Here is a 15,248-nt window from a genome sequence, read left to right on the forward strand (position 1 = left end):
AACAGACATTAGTTTCGGCAATTTGCCATTGGCTGTAAATAAGTTAGACTTCACTCACTGGAATGCAAACAAAGCCTTGTCCTTTCGTTCCCACAGCCACATGGCCATTGGGAAACTGTCTGATTTCAAACTTTGGTGAGGTGCCAGCAGGCTTGTGCTTTTACAACCTCCCCTCCTTCGTGTCACATGTTTTCAGCACGTGGTGACTGTGATATTTTCCCTCCGCTCCTTGTCCTGTAACAGGACAGTTAACCTCATGTCAGGGCACGTCAAGCTGCCAGGTACTGCCTTCACAGAAAGGAATGTGTTTGTATGCGTGGACACGTGCTTGAAAGGAGAGGCCACTCCCACGGCCGACTCGAGAGGGAAAATTTGAAAAAACAGGAAGCAGCCTGTGGAAAGAAATCCTTCACCATGCAGAGCAGGCATGCTAAACAAAACGGCAGACGGGCTATTCTTAGAGATCAAATGTGGAAAACTGGCTTTGGGTGAACTCAGGCTAAAAGCTGAAGGAAGTTTAGGTCCAGAATGTGTACAAATAATGTATATATCCTGGAATATGAATAAAGTTTCTTTAAACTGGTCTGTTAGTTCATTCTTAGTTAGTTTTTGCCAGAAAACAGTGAAAAAAATTACAAAAACAAATCTTGTTTAGAGGCTCCTATGTGATCAATAATATTAAATATTAATATACAAAATCAGCATTTTTCTTTAACGTAGTTTTGTACTCTGTGTATTTAAGACTGAAGTTAACACTGAGACAAGAATAAGAACAGTGGCCCTGTTAACACATAGCATGTATATCAATGAATAAGGTGTGAGATATACACATGCTAAAGTGACTTTATTTTGAACTGGTCATTGATTTTCAACACTAATCAGAAAAATAGTGGGGGGAAAACTCCCTCTTGGAAACCAAAAAAAGGCGACTTGTAAGAGCAACAAACATTCCTATAGGAGGCTCAGAAATGAGTCTCTTGAGGCTCTTACTTTATAAGTCACTTAAATTACTGTTAATTATTGACAGGAAACGTGCTGGCTTTTCAAAGAAAGCAGTCAATTAGCAGGGTAATAAACTGACTACACTTACATATAATGTATATTCAAATGCATCAAAGGCTGAGAATTGCATTAAAGTATTGATCTATTGAGCCTTTTGTATTTTTAAATCTAGGCCTTATTAAAGACTGACATAGATATATCTATGAACTGATAGTCCTTATTTTAAGTACTCATATTCATACCTCACCAAACCAACTCAACTCCTTAGCAGGACATACATACTGAACATTGAGACTTTCTTATAGAACAACTGGTTTCAGCTCAAAGACGTGGCAATCATGAAGCCAGTGAGCACCTTTAGTCCCTAAAAATCAGCACGAGTGGTTGTGGCCATTAGAGCTCAACACTTTGATCGTCTTGCCAGCACCACAAAGGTTTAAGTTTGTCAAGCTCGACTTAAACCTGATTTTAATTGAATAATTCTGACAAACCATTCTTAAAGAATTTTACGTTTATTTTAAAAAGTATTATTCATTCACAAACTACTTGCAAAGAAATATAAAACACTCACAGAAAGAAGAGGCTGCTATTCATCTCATTTCAACGCACATCAGATCTTTATTTCAGCAGCTCCCCCGCGAGCCTGAACCAAAATACCAAAAGCACCCTACTCATAATCCAACATTATTAGCTCGGCAGAGGGTTAGACAGTTCTCTCTGGATTTTAAAAGGTGTCAAAGCAAAACAAAAGACTTCTTATAAGACAGAAAAAAAAAATCTGTCCACACTTGCTGACCTGCAGCATCAGAGAAATCTCACTGCAAAGTAAACAGGTAGCTTTTTTTGCTTTGGTATCTTCTGACTGAGGAAAATAATTATTGCAACAGATGTGGGTGGTGGTGATGGGGCAAAGCTCTGTATTGATCTTGTGCTTTCACATGTTGACATTAAATATCCAATTTGCATTTTGGAATGCCTGGAGAAATGCACACTTCAAAGAATACTCAAATCATTCTTAAAAAAAAAAAAAAAAAAAAGTTGTATATATAGATATATAAAAAAAAAAAAATCTTGGGGACAGGGACACCTCTCCAATTCAAGGTTTTCTTTTTTTTCTTTTTTTTAAATTAAGTGCTGATATAATGTAGTACATGACATTAAAAGAAAAAAAATCCAGTGGGGGGACTGAAAGACAAAGTCCTGGCAGTGTGGTCTGTTTGTATATCGCAATATGGTACTGATTCATATCACTAATGCCAGCTTATATTTAAAAAAAAAAAAAAAAAAAAAAAAAAAAAAAGGAAAGGTAAAAAACAGGCAGTTGGTCCTAGTGGTTTGTTTTGTTAAACATACAAATTGTTTCAAATCACCTTTATAAAATCTGTTCACTGCACTGCTGATTTCTTCAAGGATCAAGGATTCGTCATTTCACATCCTTCCCTCTTTAACTCGCATAAATAACTAACTTGGCTATAAATGAAACTTTGTAGGAAATTTAAAAATCCCTTTTTCTGCTGGTGCAATCACAGAAGGCATTTCTCCTTTGTTAGAGTGAGGCGTTAGACACATGAGGAGGTTGCACTGAGTCCGTTTCATGGAGAGGCAGTGTGTTTTAGCGGCAGAATGGGAAGATGAGGATGTGCTCACAGCTTCTTCAGCCGTCCGTACATCTCCCTCTTACTGCGCTCTCCGGCCCAGGTGCGACTCTTGAGGCGGCACTTCCTCAGGTCCTCCTTGAAATCCTCATGGTGCATGGGTCGGTAAGACTGAGGTTCACATTGTGTCTGCACAAGAGAACGAGATGAGAGGATTCAGAGGACTGAACAGCTGAGATTCATGTGGGTCTGTGATAACTGATATGCTAAAACATGAGCATGCAGTTCTTTTGACTAAAACCGAAGCATTATGTTCCAGATACACAAGGCCTCACCAGCATTTATATTTCACTCCTTGAGAATCAAATCAAACCCAACCTGAAAATGAGGGAAGAAGTCCTTGTAGCCGCCCTTGAGGATGTAGAGCTCGGGGTAGTGAAGTTTGGGATACTCGTTCATGGCGCGGTCTTGCTCTCTGACGAAACGGCACATTCGGGGGCCGCGCTCCGAGGAGAACTCGCAGTGGAAGATGATGACGATTCGCTTGTCTGGGCTGGATGGGACAATCGGGTTCTTGAGGAGGAAATCCTTCACCTGGTCCTCCTGGTGTAGGTTTAGCGCTCCCTGGAACAAAAACAAATACTTCACTTTTAGAGCTCAGGAATGGATCACCTACAGAGAAGTCTTTAATTAAGCCGTTTTTACATCATCCGATGATTGATTTTTATTTTTTTTTTTAACGGTCATGTGACATCAAATTGTACTTATTTTGAAGCATTATCTAAATGAAGTAGGTAGTTAAGTAGGATAATATTGCGGAGAAGAAATGTCACAACTCCTCATATTTATTAGACATTTACCAGAAATGACTATGGACTATACAAATAAATACTGCGTAGTTTCAAGATTCAGATCTGAGATGTTTACTCAAATATAAAAATACTTAAATGTAAATTACAACAACTGAAGCACATTCATGATTAACTGAACTCAGCATTCTGTCATGTTTTCAGCTCTAAAAATGAATGCAGACTTCCCCCTCCCCTACAGTTGTTACTGAAAACATCCATCACATCCCATCACCGATTTTCACATCGTTCTGTGCGAATTTTCAACACAAATTAGGAAACATTCGAGTTTTTTGTATACTGCAATGTCTGTAACTAACTCACCTTGACATGTCCTCCTTCAAACTCATAAGGATAACGGCAGTCAATGACGATGACTTGTTCAACTACATGATCAAACTGGCCAGTGAGAGCTGCCACCATCTAAAGACCACACAGAACATACTTTCAATGTTTTCAAAAGGAGCAGTGATTACTGTGAAGGGACTGAGCGCTTTGACACAGTACGTCTACTCACCATGTCTGAGGTAATGTATTTGAGGTCTTGGTGTTTTCCATCCACTGTGGGTAGAACGAAAGGCTAAAGACGACAGAGGATTCGAGAGTTATTCCACTTTTTCAAGCAACTAACTAACAAGCACACAGAAGAGTTTTCATTCTCCCTTACCTTGGTGAAATCACCTATTAGCTCATTAGAACCAGCCTCACTGTCCAACAGCTTTTCAATCTCTGCCTGGCAGAAGGACTTGGACCTCTGGAGCAGTGAGCAGCCCTGGAAAGAGAGGAGGGGGACACTTACCAAGGTAGCCAAGGAGAAAATGAAGCGATTTAAGATAAGCTTCAAAGCCTGGAACAATAGCCAGTAAGCCTCAGTGGATGTTTCAGAAACTGGGTGACAGATGGTCAGTGGAGATTTTTTAAATCATGCCTACAGATCATTGCTGTCTGTTCAGAACAGCAGCTCCATGTTATCACTGGTTTTAAATGTTTCAATCAGAGAAGAACTTAAGCTCGACAGCACGTTTTTGTAACACAAGACAGTTTTCATTCATCTTGCACCGTGTGGCTTAGACCTGAGCAATGCTGTAAGACCAATCTCAGCATGCATGCACTTCATTCTGTTTTCATTTAAAAGAGGATGCTGCTACTTCCTCCCATTCACCTCAGCTCCTCATGTTATTGGTCAACATGTTAAAATGATCTCAACTTGTATCAACTATCACAACAACAAAAGTGATGCATGTTGTCCAAGGCAGTATGGCCTTACCATTCTTGGGGATTCTGGGTTTTGTTCCAGGGTGGTTACTTGCGTTCCTGCAAGGCTACGCCGCCTCTTCACCCTGATGGGTGTATTTTCATCTCCAGGGCGGTCAGCACGCTTCACAGAGAGACGGGAAACAGGACTGGGCATCGAAGGAGAGCGAAACAGGCTTCGTGGTCTGCACCGAATCACAGGCTAAAGAAATGCAAGAATAAGTAAATTTTTAAATTCAACCCACATTTTGCGTGAGGTGCTACAACTTATGACAGCAAAGCATCAAAATTTATTCTGGGTGATTGCATCAAAATACACCAGGACATATTGTGTTTGTTGTAAAATGGTTGTCAAGCTGGATAAGTCATCTGTGGCTACTGAGAAAACCAGGCACACACTTAACATACTGCACCTAAAGTATGCACACTTACAGAGTCTTCTCCTATACTGTCAGCCACCAGTGGGGCAGTGAGTAAGCTGGCCATGCCCATCGGTACCCCAGAGTCATTCTGCAAACAACAAATGGGTGACGTTAAAAATCTAGTCTGACAAAAAGGAATAGCAGAAAAAAAAAAAATGAATCCATAAAAACATATGAACGGCAGGGACTCACCTCCATGTTGTCATCAAGTACATCCAAAAAGCCATCGTCTTCATCATCATTTGAGGAGGTGAGGGAGGAACTTCTCAGAAACATGGGGCTGGAGTCATGAAAGTCAAGCTGCTGCACCGGAGGAGGTGAAGAAAGCTTTATATAAAAACGGGGGGGGGGGGGGGGGGGGGGGGGGGGGGGGGAGTCAGTCAGCATCTTTCTAGAAGCAGATCACCCCTTTTTAACTTGCACAGACAGATTCTTCACATACCATGAGGGCTGGTGCGGAGCTGGGACGGCTGGCAAAGGTATCCTTAGACTGCCCGTTAAAGGATCGCCCACGACACCGCGACGCAGGTTTGGTTGGTTTCTTGAATTCAAAGCTTTCCTGGAAAAAATTTTTTTTTAATAAAACAAGGCATTTTAAGCAAGGAATGCCAACACAGACTTGACAGATTAATAAAAGCACCTGCTAATGACACTAATAATATTCTAATAATTTTCACTTACATAAAAAGCAAAGGCGGTGAGACTTAAGTAAATGATTTTGGTCCAACTGACCTCTGGCATGTTCTCCTTATTCTCATGCTGAGAGGTGGTTACTTGGGGAGGTTGCTGACCAAATACTCCATAGCGGTTTGGATCATTTTGCTGTCCCTTCAGAGCTGGACTGAAGCCCATGAGCTGGAGCTGAGTGGGGGAATAAAAGGGAATCAGTTAGCAACGCGTTTAGGCTTTTCGTCCACTGTACTGTTTGTTTAAGTTGTGTTTTATGTGTATTGTCAACTCCTCTTAAATGCTATTCAAGAGCCAAAATCACAACTACAACAGGACATATTATCTGTTATCCCCAGAGATAACAGATAATATGCATAACACACAAGCTGTAAAATACTTACGGGCAATGAGTTGATTCTTCGAATTGGCATTCTCCTATAATCAACAGATGGCAGAGAAAAGAATTGCAGTCAATAAAACACCGTAATAAGGAGATAAGCTTTTTTTGGCTTGAAAATTAAACTGCTCTCAGGAGAGCAATGTTGCTTTTATGGGGGGGGAAATAATACCAGGTACAAAACTTACTCATTGACAACTCTGCTTGACTCTCGAATGGCTTTTTCAAATCTGTAACAGAAAGAAGAGTAAGGAATGCTTCAAAAATTACAAAACTAATATATTCTTGCAAGATCTGCTAAGAAAAGAGACTAGGAAGGCCTCAACTGTCAGTCGAAACATTGCATACTCAAACTACAAAGAATCTGGGACTCTATTGAGACACCGAGGGGAACGGTTGGACTTGAGGAAGTTGGGTGAATGCATGGAGGCAAGACGTACTCTTTGCATTGGGAGTACGGCCCACCTGTATGCTAAATAAATGGGCCTGATAGCTCAGGGGGTGGGAGGGAGGTCAGGGGAAGGGATGCGGAAATCAGCTAATCTACCATATGCCTGCTGGAGCCAATGCTGCCAAGCCCCCTTTCTGCAAGAGCTCTTTTGTTTGTCGAGGGGGGAGCGTGTCCCATTCAGCGCAGACCACAAGAAGGGAGGGCAGCTGTTCTCTGGGGGTGCCCTGATTTCAATAGCTGATGCAGAGAAACTCCAGCCCTCAATTCCCTATTGAAACAAGGCTGCAGTAGAAGAGTGTGCCAAAGCTCAGAGGGGGTGGGTTATCAAACCAGAGCACGCACGCCACATCCTCCCCCATCATGGAAAACTCCTAGCAACCTAACAGCTGTAAAAGGAGGTGAATGAAGTCTTGAGCACCAACTGCTGCAAAAGAACTCACATCAGACCTCGGCAGATGTCTGCAGGGCAGAGACTCACCCAACTGAGAATAAGGAAAAGGGCCACCCAAGATTAGGCAGCTGAGGGTATGCTAACAAACTGATCAAGATAACAACACTGAGCACAAGTGCAACAGTATTTTCAGTGAGCAGCACTAGGGTTTCCAACTGATTTTACGGAGCATATTGTCCCAGTTGTATTACTTCCCACCTACAAAATTGCAATATTTAACTATTAAGTTAAGTCCACAATATGTCACACTACATTGATTTAGAAAGTAAAGCTCACATGGTGTATCAGCTAATCTGCTTTGTCTAAGAAAAAAGAGCGAGGTCATCGTCTTAAAGTCAACGGCAGAAATATTAATCCCTCAGATGGGAAATGGTGCTTAGCGCTGCTGAACCCAAGCGCTGGGGTGGGGGTGGAGGGTCGGGTGAAGGGGCAAAAGGGTAAGGAGACGCACTGCTCAAAGGCTGATAACAATAGTCAGAAGGAGGATAGTTTAACTTACGTGTCTTCCACTTCGATGGCATCTAGTGGGCTGGGGAGATCCATGCCCAGGCCTGAAGGAAAAGATATGTGTCACTAATAGATGATACTGACCTGCCACATGTATACACACACATTTCTCATATTACAGTGCATAGGCGAGCTGTCTGGTGGAGTAAGGACTTTACATTAGAAGACTGGAATTACAAATAAATAAATATAAAAAAAAGAACAAATAAAAGACTATACTTGATACATTTGAGCCATAACTGGCAAATTACAATACATAAAATATTACTGCAGCTAAAATAAATAATAATACAATACTACATTCCTCAACCGCATGGAATCTTGTGACTGAAATCAAATTCAGTCCATGAACACTTGGCCTTATAGCATCAATTAGCACAGACAATAGCTTTAACGGGGTCTCACCAGCATCAGATGAGACGTCAGAGGCAAAGGAGGGAACCTTCTCGAGGGGTGCATGCTTTCTCCTTTTCGGGGTATCACATTGGCTGCACGACAAAGAAAGAAACAGAAAAATTTCCTTAATGTCAAGACTGAAACGTATTGTGCATTGCAAAAAAAAAACGATCAAAAGAAATAAACAGATGACAGAGTAGTTAGTGGTTTGAAAAACAGGAACTGCAGTTACATGAAAATAATTAACAAATAAAAACGTCTTAGTAGTACCTTCCGAGTCCAGCTAAATTGTTCATGTCCATAGCCAAATTGGTAACAGGAGACAGCACAGCCGTGGGTCCAGGGGAAAACAGATTCCTGCAGTGCGAGGTCTTAGTGCTGTGCTCAGGCAGAGAGAGCAAGGAAAGCTCGGAGATCCGGTCGGGCCTGTTCGTCTTAACAGGACTGATCCTGCTAAAAAAAGATTCCATGTTGCTTTTTTCGCTGTCAAATCTGTGCAAAAGTCACGCGGGGGTACTGCTGTATGATAGATTTGGTTTGAATTTCGAGTCGGAGAAAGCAAGACAGTCCAAATTTCGAGCTAACCCGGAAGCTAATCAGCTAGCTAGGCACAATTGAGATTACATTTCCAAAAATACGAAGCAAAACACCGGCCGTAAGTTAGACGGTGGTTCCGTGAGGTGTAAAACCTAGATTTGGTCTTTCCAAATCACTAAAGCCACATAGCTGTTGTTTATGCCAGAGAGTTACAGCACAAAGTACGTCCTCTCTGACAACCCCTGATTTGTGAGGAAAGGACTGAAGCTGCTCGTATTTATGTTCAAAATAGAAGCTCAGAAGCGGCAATATTTGAGCCAATCAGCGACGTTGTTACATCTGGACAACCAATCAGAGCGCGAAAGGCGTCTCCGCTGTTGTCCTCTCACCGGATGAGGGAAAAAAGGAGGAGGATATGACACAATATTCATCTTTTTTTTTCCTCGCAATTCTTTTGTTCTGAGAAGAAATTTGAATTTTTTTATTTTTATTATTTATTTACCGGGACTATACACTCAGAAAAACATGTCTTCAGAGTACTTTATTAGTTTTTCAATTTGTGGAGTAAGATTTACTTAACTGTAAATGATGGATTTGATAGGGAACTTTGAATATTTCGAACAACAATGGACAGTCTTGCAAACAAAATGCCCGTTTTTGCAAACCTGTACTCAAATCTACGATTAAGGGCATCAATAATAATCTAACCTCAAGTACAAGCTGAAACAAAACGTTCTCCCTCATATTTTCATGAATATTTTTAGTGAAGGCAGAAATATCAAAGTACTTTTTAAGTGAAAGACACTGACAAAGTAAAAAAGCATAAAAATGCATGATTTTAAGTACAAAGCATTATCAACGTTAGGTTTAAAACATGAAATCAGTTGCAGAAATTACAAAAATGCTTCAAGTGGGTGTTTTTGGTTGTGTGTGTAACAAACTTGTCAACTACAGAAAACAGATATCCATTGTTGTTCAAAAGGCAGTGAAGAAGAATTGAAAAGCAAATGGAAAAACAAATTATAAGTACAGTACTTCAATAATAGTTAAGCATAAAAGGCCCAAATATGTTACATAAATCTTACAAATGAACCGCAGGTTGTTCCTTAAGAGGACTGAGCAGCCCAAAAATTAGGTAAATCCCATTGTAACACTGATTGTGTGCATGCTTAATGGCAGAGTGAGTCAGTCAAAGAAATCAGCTTCTCGCAGGGTGAACATGTATTAAGAACACCACGTTCTTTCTCTTGTGCTTTTCTTTCTGAAATCATGTTAAATGCATGAAACATTTTATTGATTAGATGAGAAAATAGAACTCATGTTCTAATGAATACTCCTTGTTGATTGTGAATGCTGTGGGGTGATATGGGAGTTGTTAGGACTTCAACTATTTTTTTAAAATTCATGTTATTTGAAATGAAACATCACAACCTGGCTCCTAAAATTACAACTAAATGTTTTAGAAAGCATCTCAAATAGAATGAACCCATTTTCATGCTGCTGGACAATATGGTTTACCACACATATGTTTCAATTTAAAGCATGGACTTTTGACTGTACAATGTAATGATATTATAAACTGCAAAAAATGTAAATGGTTTATGGTTTCTGTATTTGTACAGCAGGTTATTGCATAGGTTCTGGTTCTAGCTGGTTTCAGCGCAGACTTTTTATTTCCTTTTATGCTTATCCCAATCTCCTATGTGCAGTGGGCTAACAGTCATAAAGTTTGTACATGCTCGCTGTTGACTGATATGCTACCATATCTTGAACTGAAAGGCACACACCTTCCTGCAACTAGTTCAACCAGACAATTTAAGTTGTCCAACCGACAAAACCAGACAGATGTTCGTAAAACCACATCGGTATTCTGCCTGAGGTTAATGTCAGGCTTTATTTTTTGCTTTCATCCATCTCTGCATGATTCATTTCGAAACTTCTTCCACCAGCAGTCCAGGTTTCCCACATTTTGATTGCATTCACAAAGCTAAGGGCGCAGTGGTGTATAGTTGAAAATCTGATATCTTATCACTCATTTTAACATGACAACAGTGATTTAGTATTTCAGTGAGAAGATCCTCGGCTAACATTTTTAGCATATGTAAGCAAAGTCGGTGTGTTGACCCTGTGACCTTCTGGTTTTAATCGCTGTTCACTGGACTTCGCTCAGCTAAAGTATCCTTGTAACTGCCATCTCAAATGTAAATGAACTTTCTTTGGAGAGGTGTGAGCACAGAGATACGACCCAAGGCTCCACACCCTGCGAGTGAAAAAGGGAGACAAAAGGTGGGAGAGGGAAGGTGAATCATCCCAAATGAACCCCCCATCAAAACTACTGCTCCCACTTGATAGTGCTAGTGCACCCACACCACAACCTCAGCTGCACAAACATGCAAATAAGACTGAGATCGCTGAGAATCATTCTACTGAAAACAAGACTCTATACCATTCAAGTAATCCGATAGCATAAACATGTTGATTTTTTGGATTTATGAGAATTCATTTTCCTTCACACTTTAAAGAAATAATGCTGACATCAGTTTATGTATTTGTTGTTACTTTAAATAAGTGAATTGTAACCAAATACAGAGTAATTGCAACATGTGTTACATGTTGCATGTGTTACATGTTGCAATTGCAAAAGAAGCAGACGTAGAAGGGTAGAATTGGCCAGAAGTATTACATTTTCCCAGAGTTAGCTATGATTACACTTTCTGAGCTTCTGATCATACCAGGCTACAGTTTATTCATAATTGCAAAGATACACATCCACATACACAAACATTTGCAAAACCTCCGACTCGTTCGGCAAAATCACTCAAATGCCTCAAAACCGTTCTTATCTATTTCAAAACCACACAACAATTTCAGATCACACACACAGTCACACTCACATTCAGTATTCAAACCAATCTCTGAACCAAATTTTCTGTCTTTTGTTTTTACCACTTTTACTTAATTCGATAAAGTTTGTAAATCTCATTTAGCCTTTTTGCTTATCTCTAAATATGTTCACATATCATTAAACACAACTGCAACACATCTGCGCTGTAGTTGTGTTTAACTTCTACCTATTGCGATACCCATTACACATCACAAGTGAATTGGTGTGCAAAATGTGTGTCGGAGAGTGATAAAGACTACTATGTTTTCTTTATTGTCTCTGGTTTTGTGCTCCATCCAATTTGCTGCAAATCACCTACACTTATGATTGTAGTACACCAAGTCAATACAGCTTTAAATATCACTGCAAGGGCAATGGCATTATGCAAAGCATGCTGATGTGGAGTTTTTGCACCATAATGTACAAAGTGAATCAGCAGACTCTTGAAATTTGCTTGACAACTGTAATCCATCACAGTCAGCTTATGTCAGAGTAACATCTTTATTATCAAGACTCAGCAAACACAACGTTTAACTCAAACCTTTCTACAGTTCTACACAGACGGGCTGACTAGGAGGGTCACACTGTGCCATAATTATAGATAAGACCCAAACAAATAAACAGTAAAATGATGATCCAGGGAGCTTTTAAAACGTTATAATGATTATCTCGGTATACTGCTGTAAACTGTTGTAAAGCCCCTGTGCTACTTGGGGGAAAAACTAAAATCACAGTCTGTAAGTTTTAGTCTATAGCAACAAGTTGTTTGACACGGAGCTGTACTCAGTTTTATCTAACCTTTTATATACATTAATAACAGTTAAAGGCACATTTTGCTTCTTGTTCATTTCTGTCAGATCAGTTAGCAGGCTGTTATCTGTGGGCAGCTGTTTGTGAATCCTGCAAGTGTGACGTTCATCAGTGCTTTTCCACCAATTGTCCCCCGACTAAACCATCTGCACTCTTTTCAACCCCGTCTGCAGCTGTGTAACTACAAGGGAGCTGAGACACACAGAGAGAGAGAGAGAGAGAGAGAGAGAGAGAGAGAGAGAGAAAGAGACACACACACACGCACACACACCTTGTAGTCTCATAGGTGTGAAACTGGACTTTCAAGGTGGTCTTTGTGAGTAACTTCTGAATTTGACTACAGAAGGTCATGGAGTTTGACAGATCTCTTGCCAACGGCACCGGGGAGTTTAGACTTGTCACTGTGTGAAACTGCAGAGGGTGCATTTTGGCTATAAAAACGTGGCCCACAAATGTATCGCAGATACTCCCAGCAAAATGAACGCAACGCAATAGCACTCGTGGATCACTGAAACATTTCTATTATTACAGGAAGTGAGTTTAAAGGAAGTACCTTTAAATTATATGGGATATTTGGGAGCACCTAGTTATTTTTAACTATTAATTTAGGGGGCTTTGACAACTAGCAGACAACCTCAGCAGAGGTTAAGAGCTGATAAAAGCTGGAGCGGTTGATTGGACACTTAGGTACGCATTTGAATTTGTCTTATCTGGAAATGAATCCTGGAAGGAGCATTTACATTCACACTAGTTCAAACAGGCCATTAGCACAGTGGCAGAGCACTCAGACTGTCATGTGGACAGAGGAGACAGCTTACCACCTCAGGCTGATGACACCAGAGGGTAATTAACATGGCAGACTGCTCACAAAACAACGTCTCTTGTAGCTGCTAATAATGATCTCTCTGTAGGTTGAACAGCACTGCTGTAGCTATGGCTTTGTTCCTTTACAAAGAAAGAATTAAACAATCAAATTAACTACATTTATAGGCATGTTTTCTCACTGTTGTTGCAGTCCTGTGTGAGTCATTTGAGCTATATTCGCAGCTTCAATCAATGCAACAGAGATTAACCTGTAAATGCAGACTAATATAAGCCCTGTGTTTCCTAATAGGACAATTAAAATGTGCTGTGTGATAGAGAAATCTCAGCAGTGTTAAAAAAAGTGGTACTATGAAAGAAATGCTGCAGTAAGTTAACATTTAACTGCTCCATATATCGTTCTTCTTTTCATTTGACCAGTTTATTATGCTTATTTTCTTGCTTTCTCAGAGTTATTACATTTTAAACCTGAACAACCTGCTAATCGATTAGCTTATTTAGCTTTGCTTGAAGATGAAACGGAGAGGAGAAAACAGCTAACCCTAGTCTGGCTCTCTGCAAAGCTTTAAAAAATGCATTCAATCCAGATTTATGACACAGATTCACAACATTTCTTCGAGATGGAGCAGCTTCTCCACCTAAAACACAACTTGTGGTATTTATAGCTGCACAAAGACATAGTTTTGGGGTTTGTTGTTGTTTCATTTGATAAACCCAGGCTAGCTGTTTCAACCTGCTTTCTATCCTTATGCTAAGTTAAGCAACAGTTACTGGGTAGCTTCATGGCAGTAGTATAACATTTTCCCATCTATAAAATACAGTAGGCAAAACACCATATTCCTTATTGTGTTTCTTAAAGTTCCCTATCACAGGATTTCTGGTTTCTCACCAGTGGACTTTTCACATAAGTGTTTTGTCAAGATAAGCATTTGCAAAGTAAGATGCATTTATGTTGCCAAAACACTGTTTCTTGTCATGGAAGCAAATTACGTGAGGTACTGTGCTGAAGTGTCTGTTGCTGTAAAATCCAATTTTAATAGACATTCTGTAGAGGTGTTTTGGACATGCACATTATATTGTTATATTAAACCTTTTAGGTCATTTTATAGTGATGAGATCATTTTGTGAGCAGAAATCCTGCGGTAGTCAAGACCCTTGAAAGCTTTAACTCGTCCTATGTATGCTCACAGCCCTCCGCTCTACAGAGGAATGAAGGCTTCATATGCATGGACACAGTCCATGTTACCCCCATCCTCCTCCCTGGTGTCCTCCCTGGTGTCCATCCATACCATTGTTTTCGCTCATTGTCTCTACTAGTGTCAGTGTGTATAGGTCAGCCTTTCACTCGTAGATACCCCAACTCCCTCCACATTCACCCACACCCCTAGGCATGGGCCAATGCAACAGGAGTCAATATCAGCTCTTGGAGAAGGCTGACAGATGGACACAGGGGGAAAGAGCTCCAGCCTTTGGCCGGAAATTCTGGAGGGAAAGACAGACAAAAAGCAAGGAGGGGGCAAAGATGGGAGGCTGCAGCGGGCGATTGAAGGGGTTAATGAAAGGGAGGAGGAGGAGATGGAGGTTAATAGAGTGAAATGACATCCTGATAGAGCTCAGAGTGTATTCTGTTAATACACAATATTAAAGCGAGAGAAAGCAGACATTTTTAAAAAAGGAGATATTATTACACATCTTCAGCTCCATTTTTGCTTGAAAGGTGCATATAAATGAAGTCATTCCTTTCTCCTATTATTATTATCATCATTATTTGAGAGTAGGAAGGAAATGAGCCTTTTCTTAAACAGCTGGAGCAACACAGTCTTCCTGTGTTAGTCTGCTCTTTTATGATTATAAAAATACAAAACAGAGCAGTTTAAAAATAGAAAAGAATAACAAACATAAGTTAAAAAGACCACACCACTAACTGTTACAAAAGAGTGGGTAAAAGGATATGAGCAGATCTGTGAATTTACATAAGCAATACTGGAAAAGTCATATTTGAAGGTACAAAAATAAAGCAATTAAAAAATCAAATATGTCTGAAAGTTTCTGAAAAGGATTTCAGAAACAAAGCTGGAAGGAGGACTGAGTGTATGTTGAAAAAATGTGGACTGTTAAAAGAACGGGATCATGTTATTGTGTTTTTACAAGATTGTGTACATTCATGCTTGTTTAGATGTTACGACTTGTTTTGTTTTCTGGT

The 15,248-nt window shown here is 40.1% G+C and overlaps 1 protein-coding gene across 1 annotated transcript; it reads right to left on the minus strand.

Annotated features, from left to right (window-relative positions):
- Positions 1-2,332: 2,332 nt before the first annotated feature.
- Positions 2,333-8,685, minus strand: cdc25b (cell division cycle 25B). The gene is made up of 15 exons (XM_063498757.1): positions 8,263-8,685; positions 8,002-8,084; positions 7,589-7,640; positions 6,376-6,417; positions 6,192-6,225; positions 5,854-5,982; positions 5,564-5,680; positions 5,314-5,448; positions 5,132-5,209; positions 4,713-4,901; positions 4,113-4,217; positions 3,963-4,025; positions 3,770-3,868; positions 2,976-3,221; positions 2,333-2,786 (listed from the first exon to the last, which is right to left on the minus strand). Exons 1-15 carry the CDS (start codon positions 8,460-8,462, stop codon positions 2,646-2,648), a joined length of 1,713 nt encoding a protein of 570 aa, XP_063354827.1. The 5' UTR covers positions 8,463-8,685; the 3' UTR covers positions 2,333-2,645.
- Between the last annotated feature and the right edge of the window lie 6,563 nt (positions 8,686-15,248).

The sequence above is a fragment of the Pelmatolapia mariae genome, linkage group LG16_19 (assembly GCF_036321145.2).
Source record: "Pelmatolapia mariae isolate MD_Pm_ZW linkage group LG16_19, Pm_UMD_F_2, whole genome shotgun sequence".
NCBI lineage: Eukaryota > Metazoa > Chordata > Actinopteri > Cichliformes > Cichlidae > Pelmatolapia > Pelmatolapia mariae.

Coding starts and splice junctions, on each gene's coding strand:
- cdc25b (XM_063498757.1), bottom strand. CDS start 8,462: ATGGAATCTTTTTTTAGCAGGATCAGTCCTGTTAAGACGAACAGGCCC. Junction 5,681..5,853: donor ATAAGGAGAACATGCCAGAG/GTCAGTTGGACC, acceptor AATTTTTTCCAG/GAAAGCTTTGAATTCAAGAA. Junction 4,902..5,131: donor ACAGTATAGGAGAAGACTCT/GTAAGTGTGCAT, acceptor GCATTTCTTTAG/CCTGTGATTCGGTGCAGACC.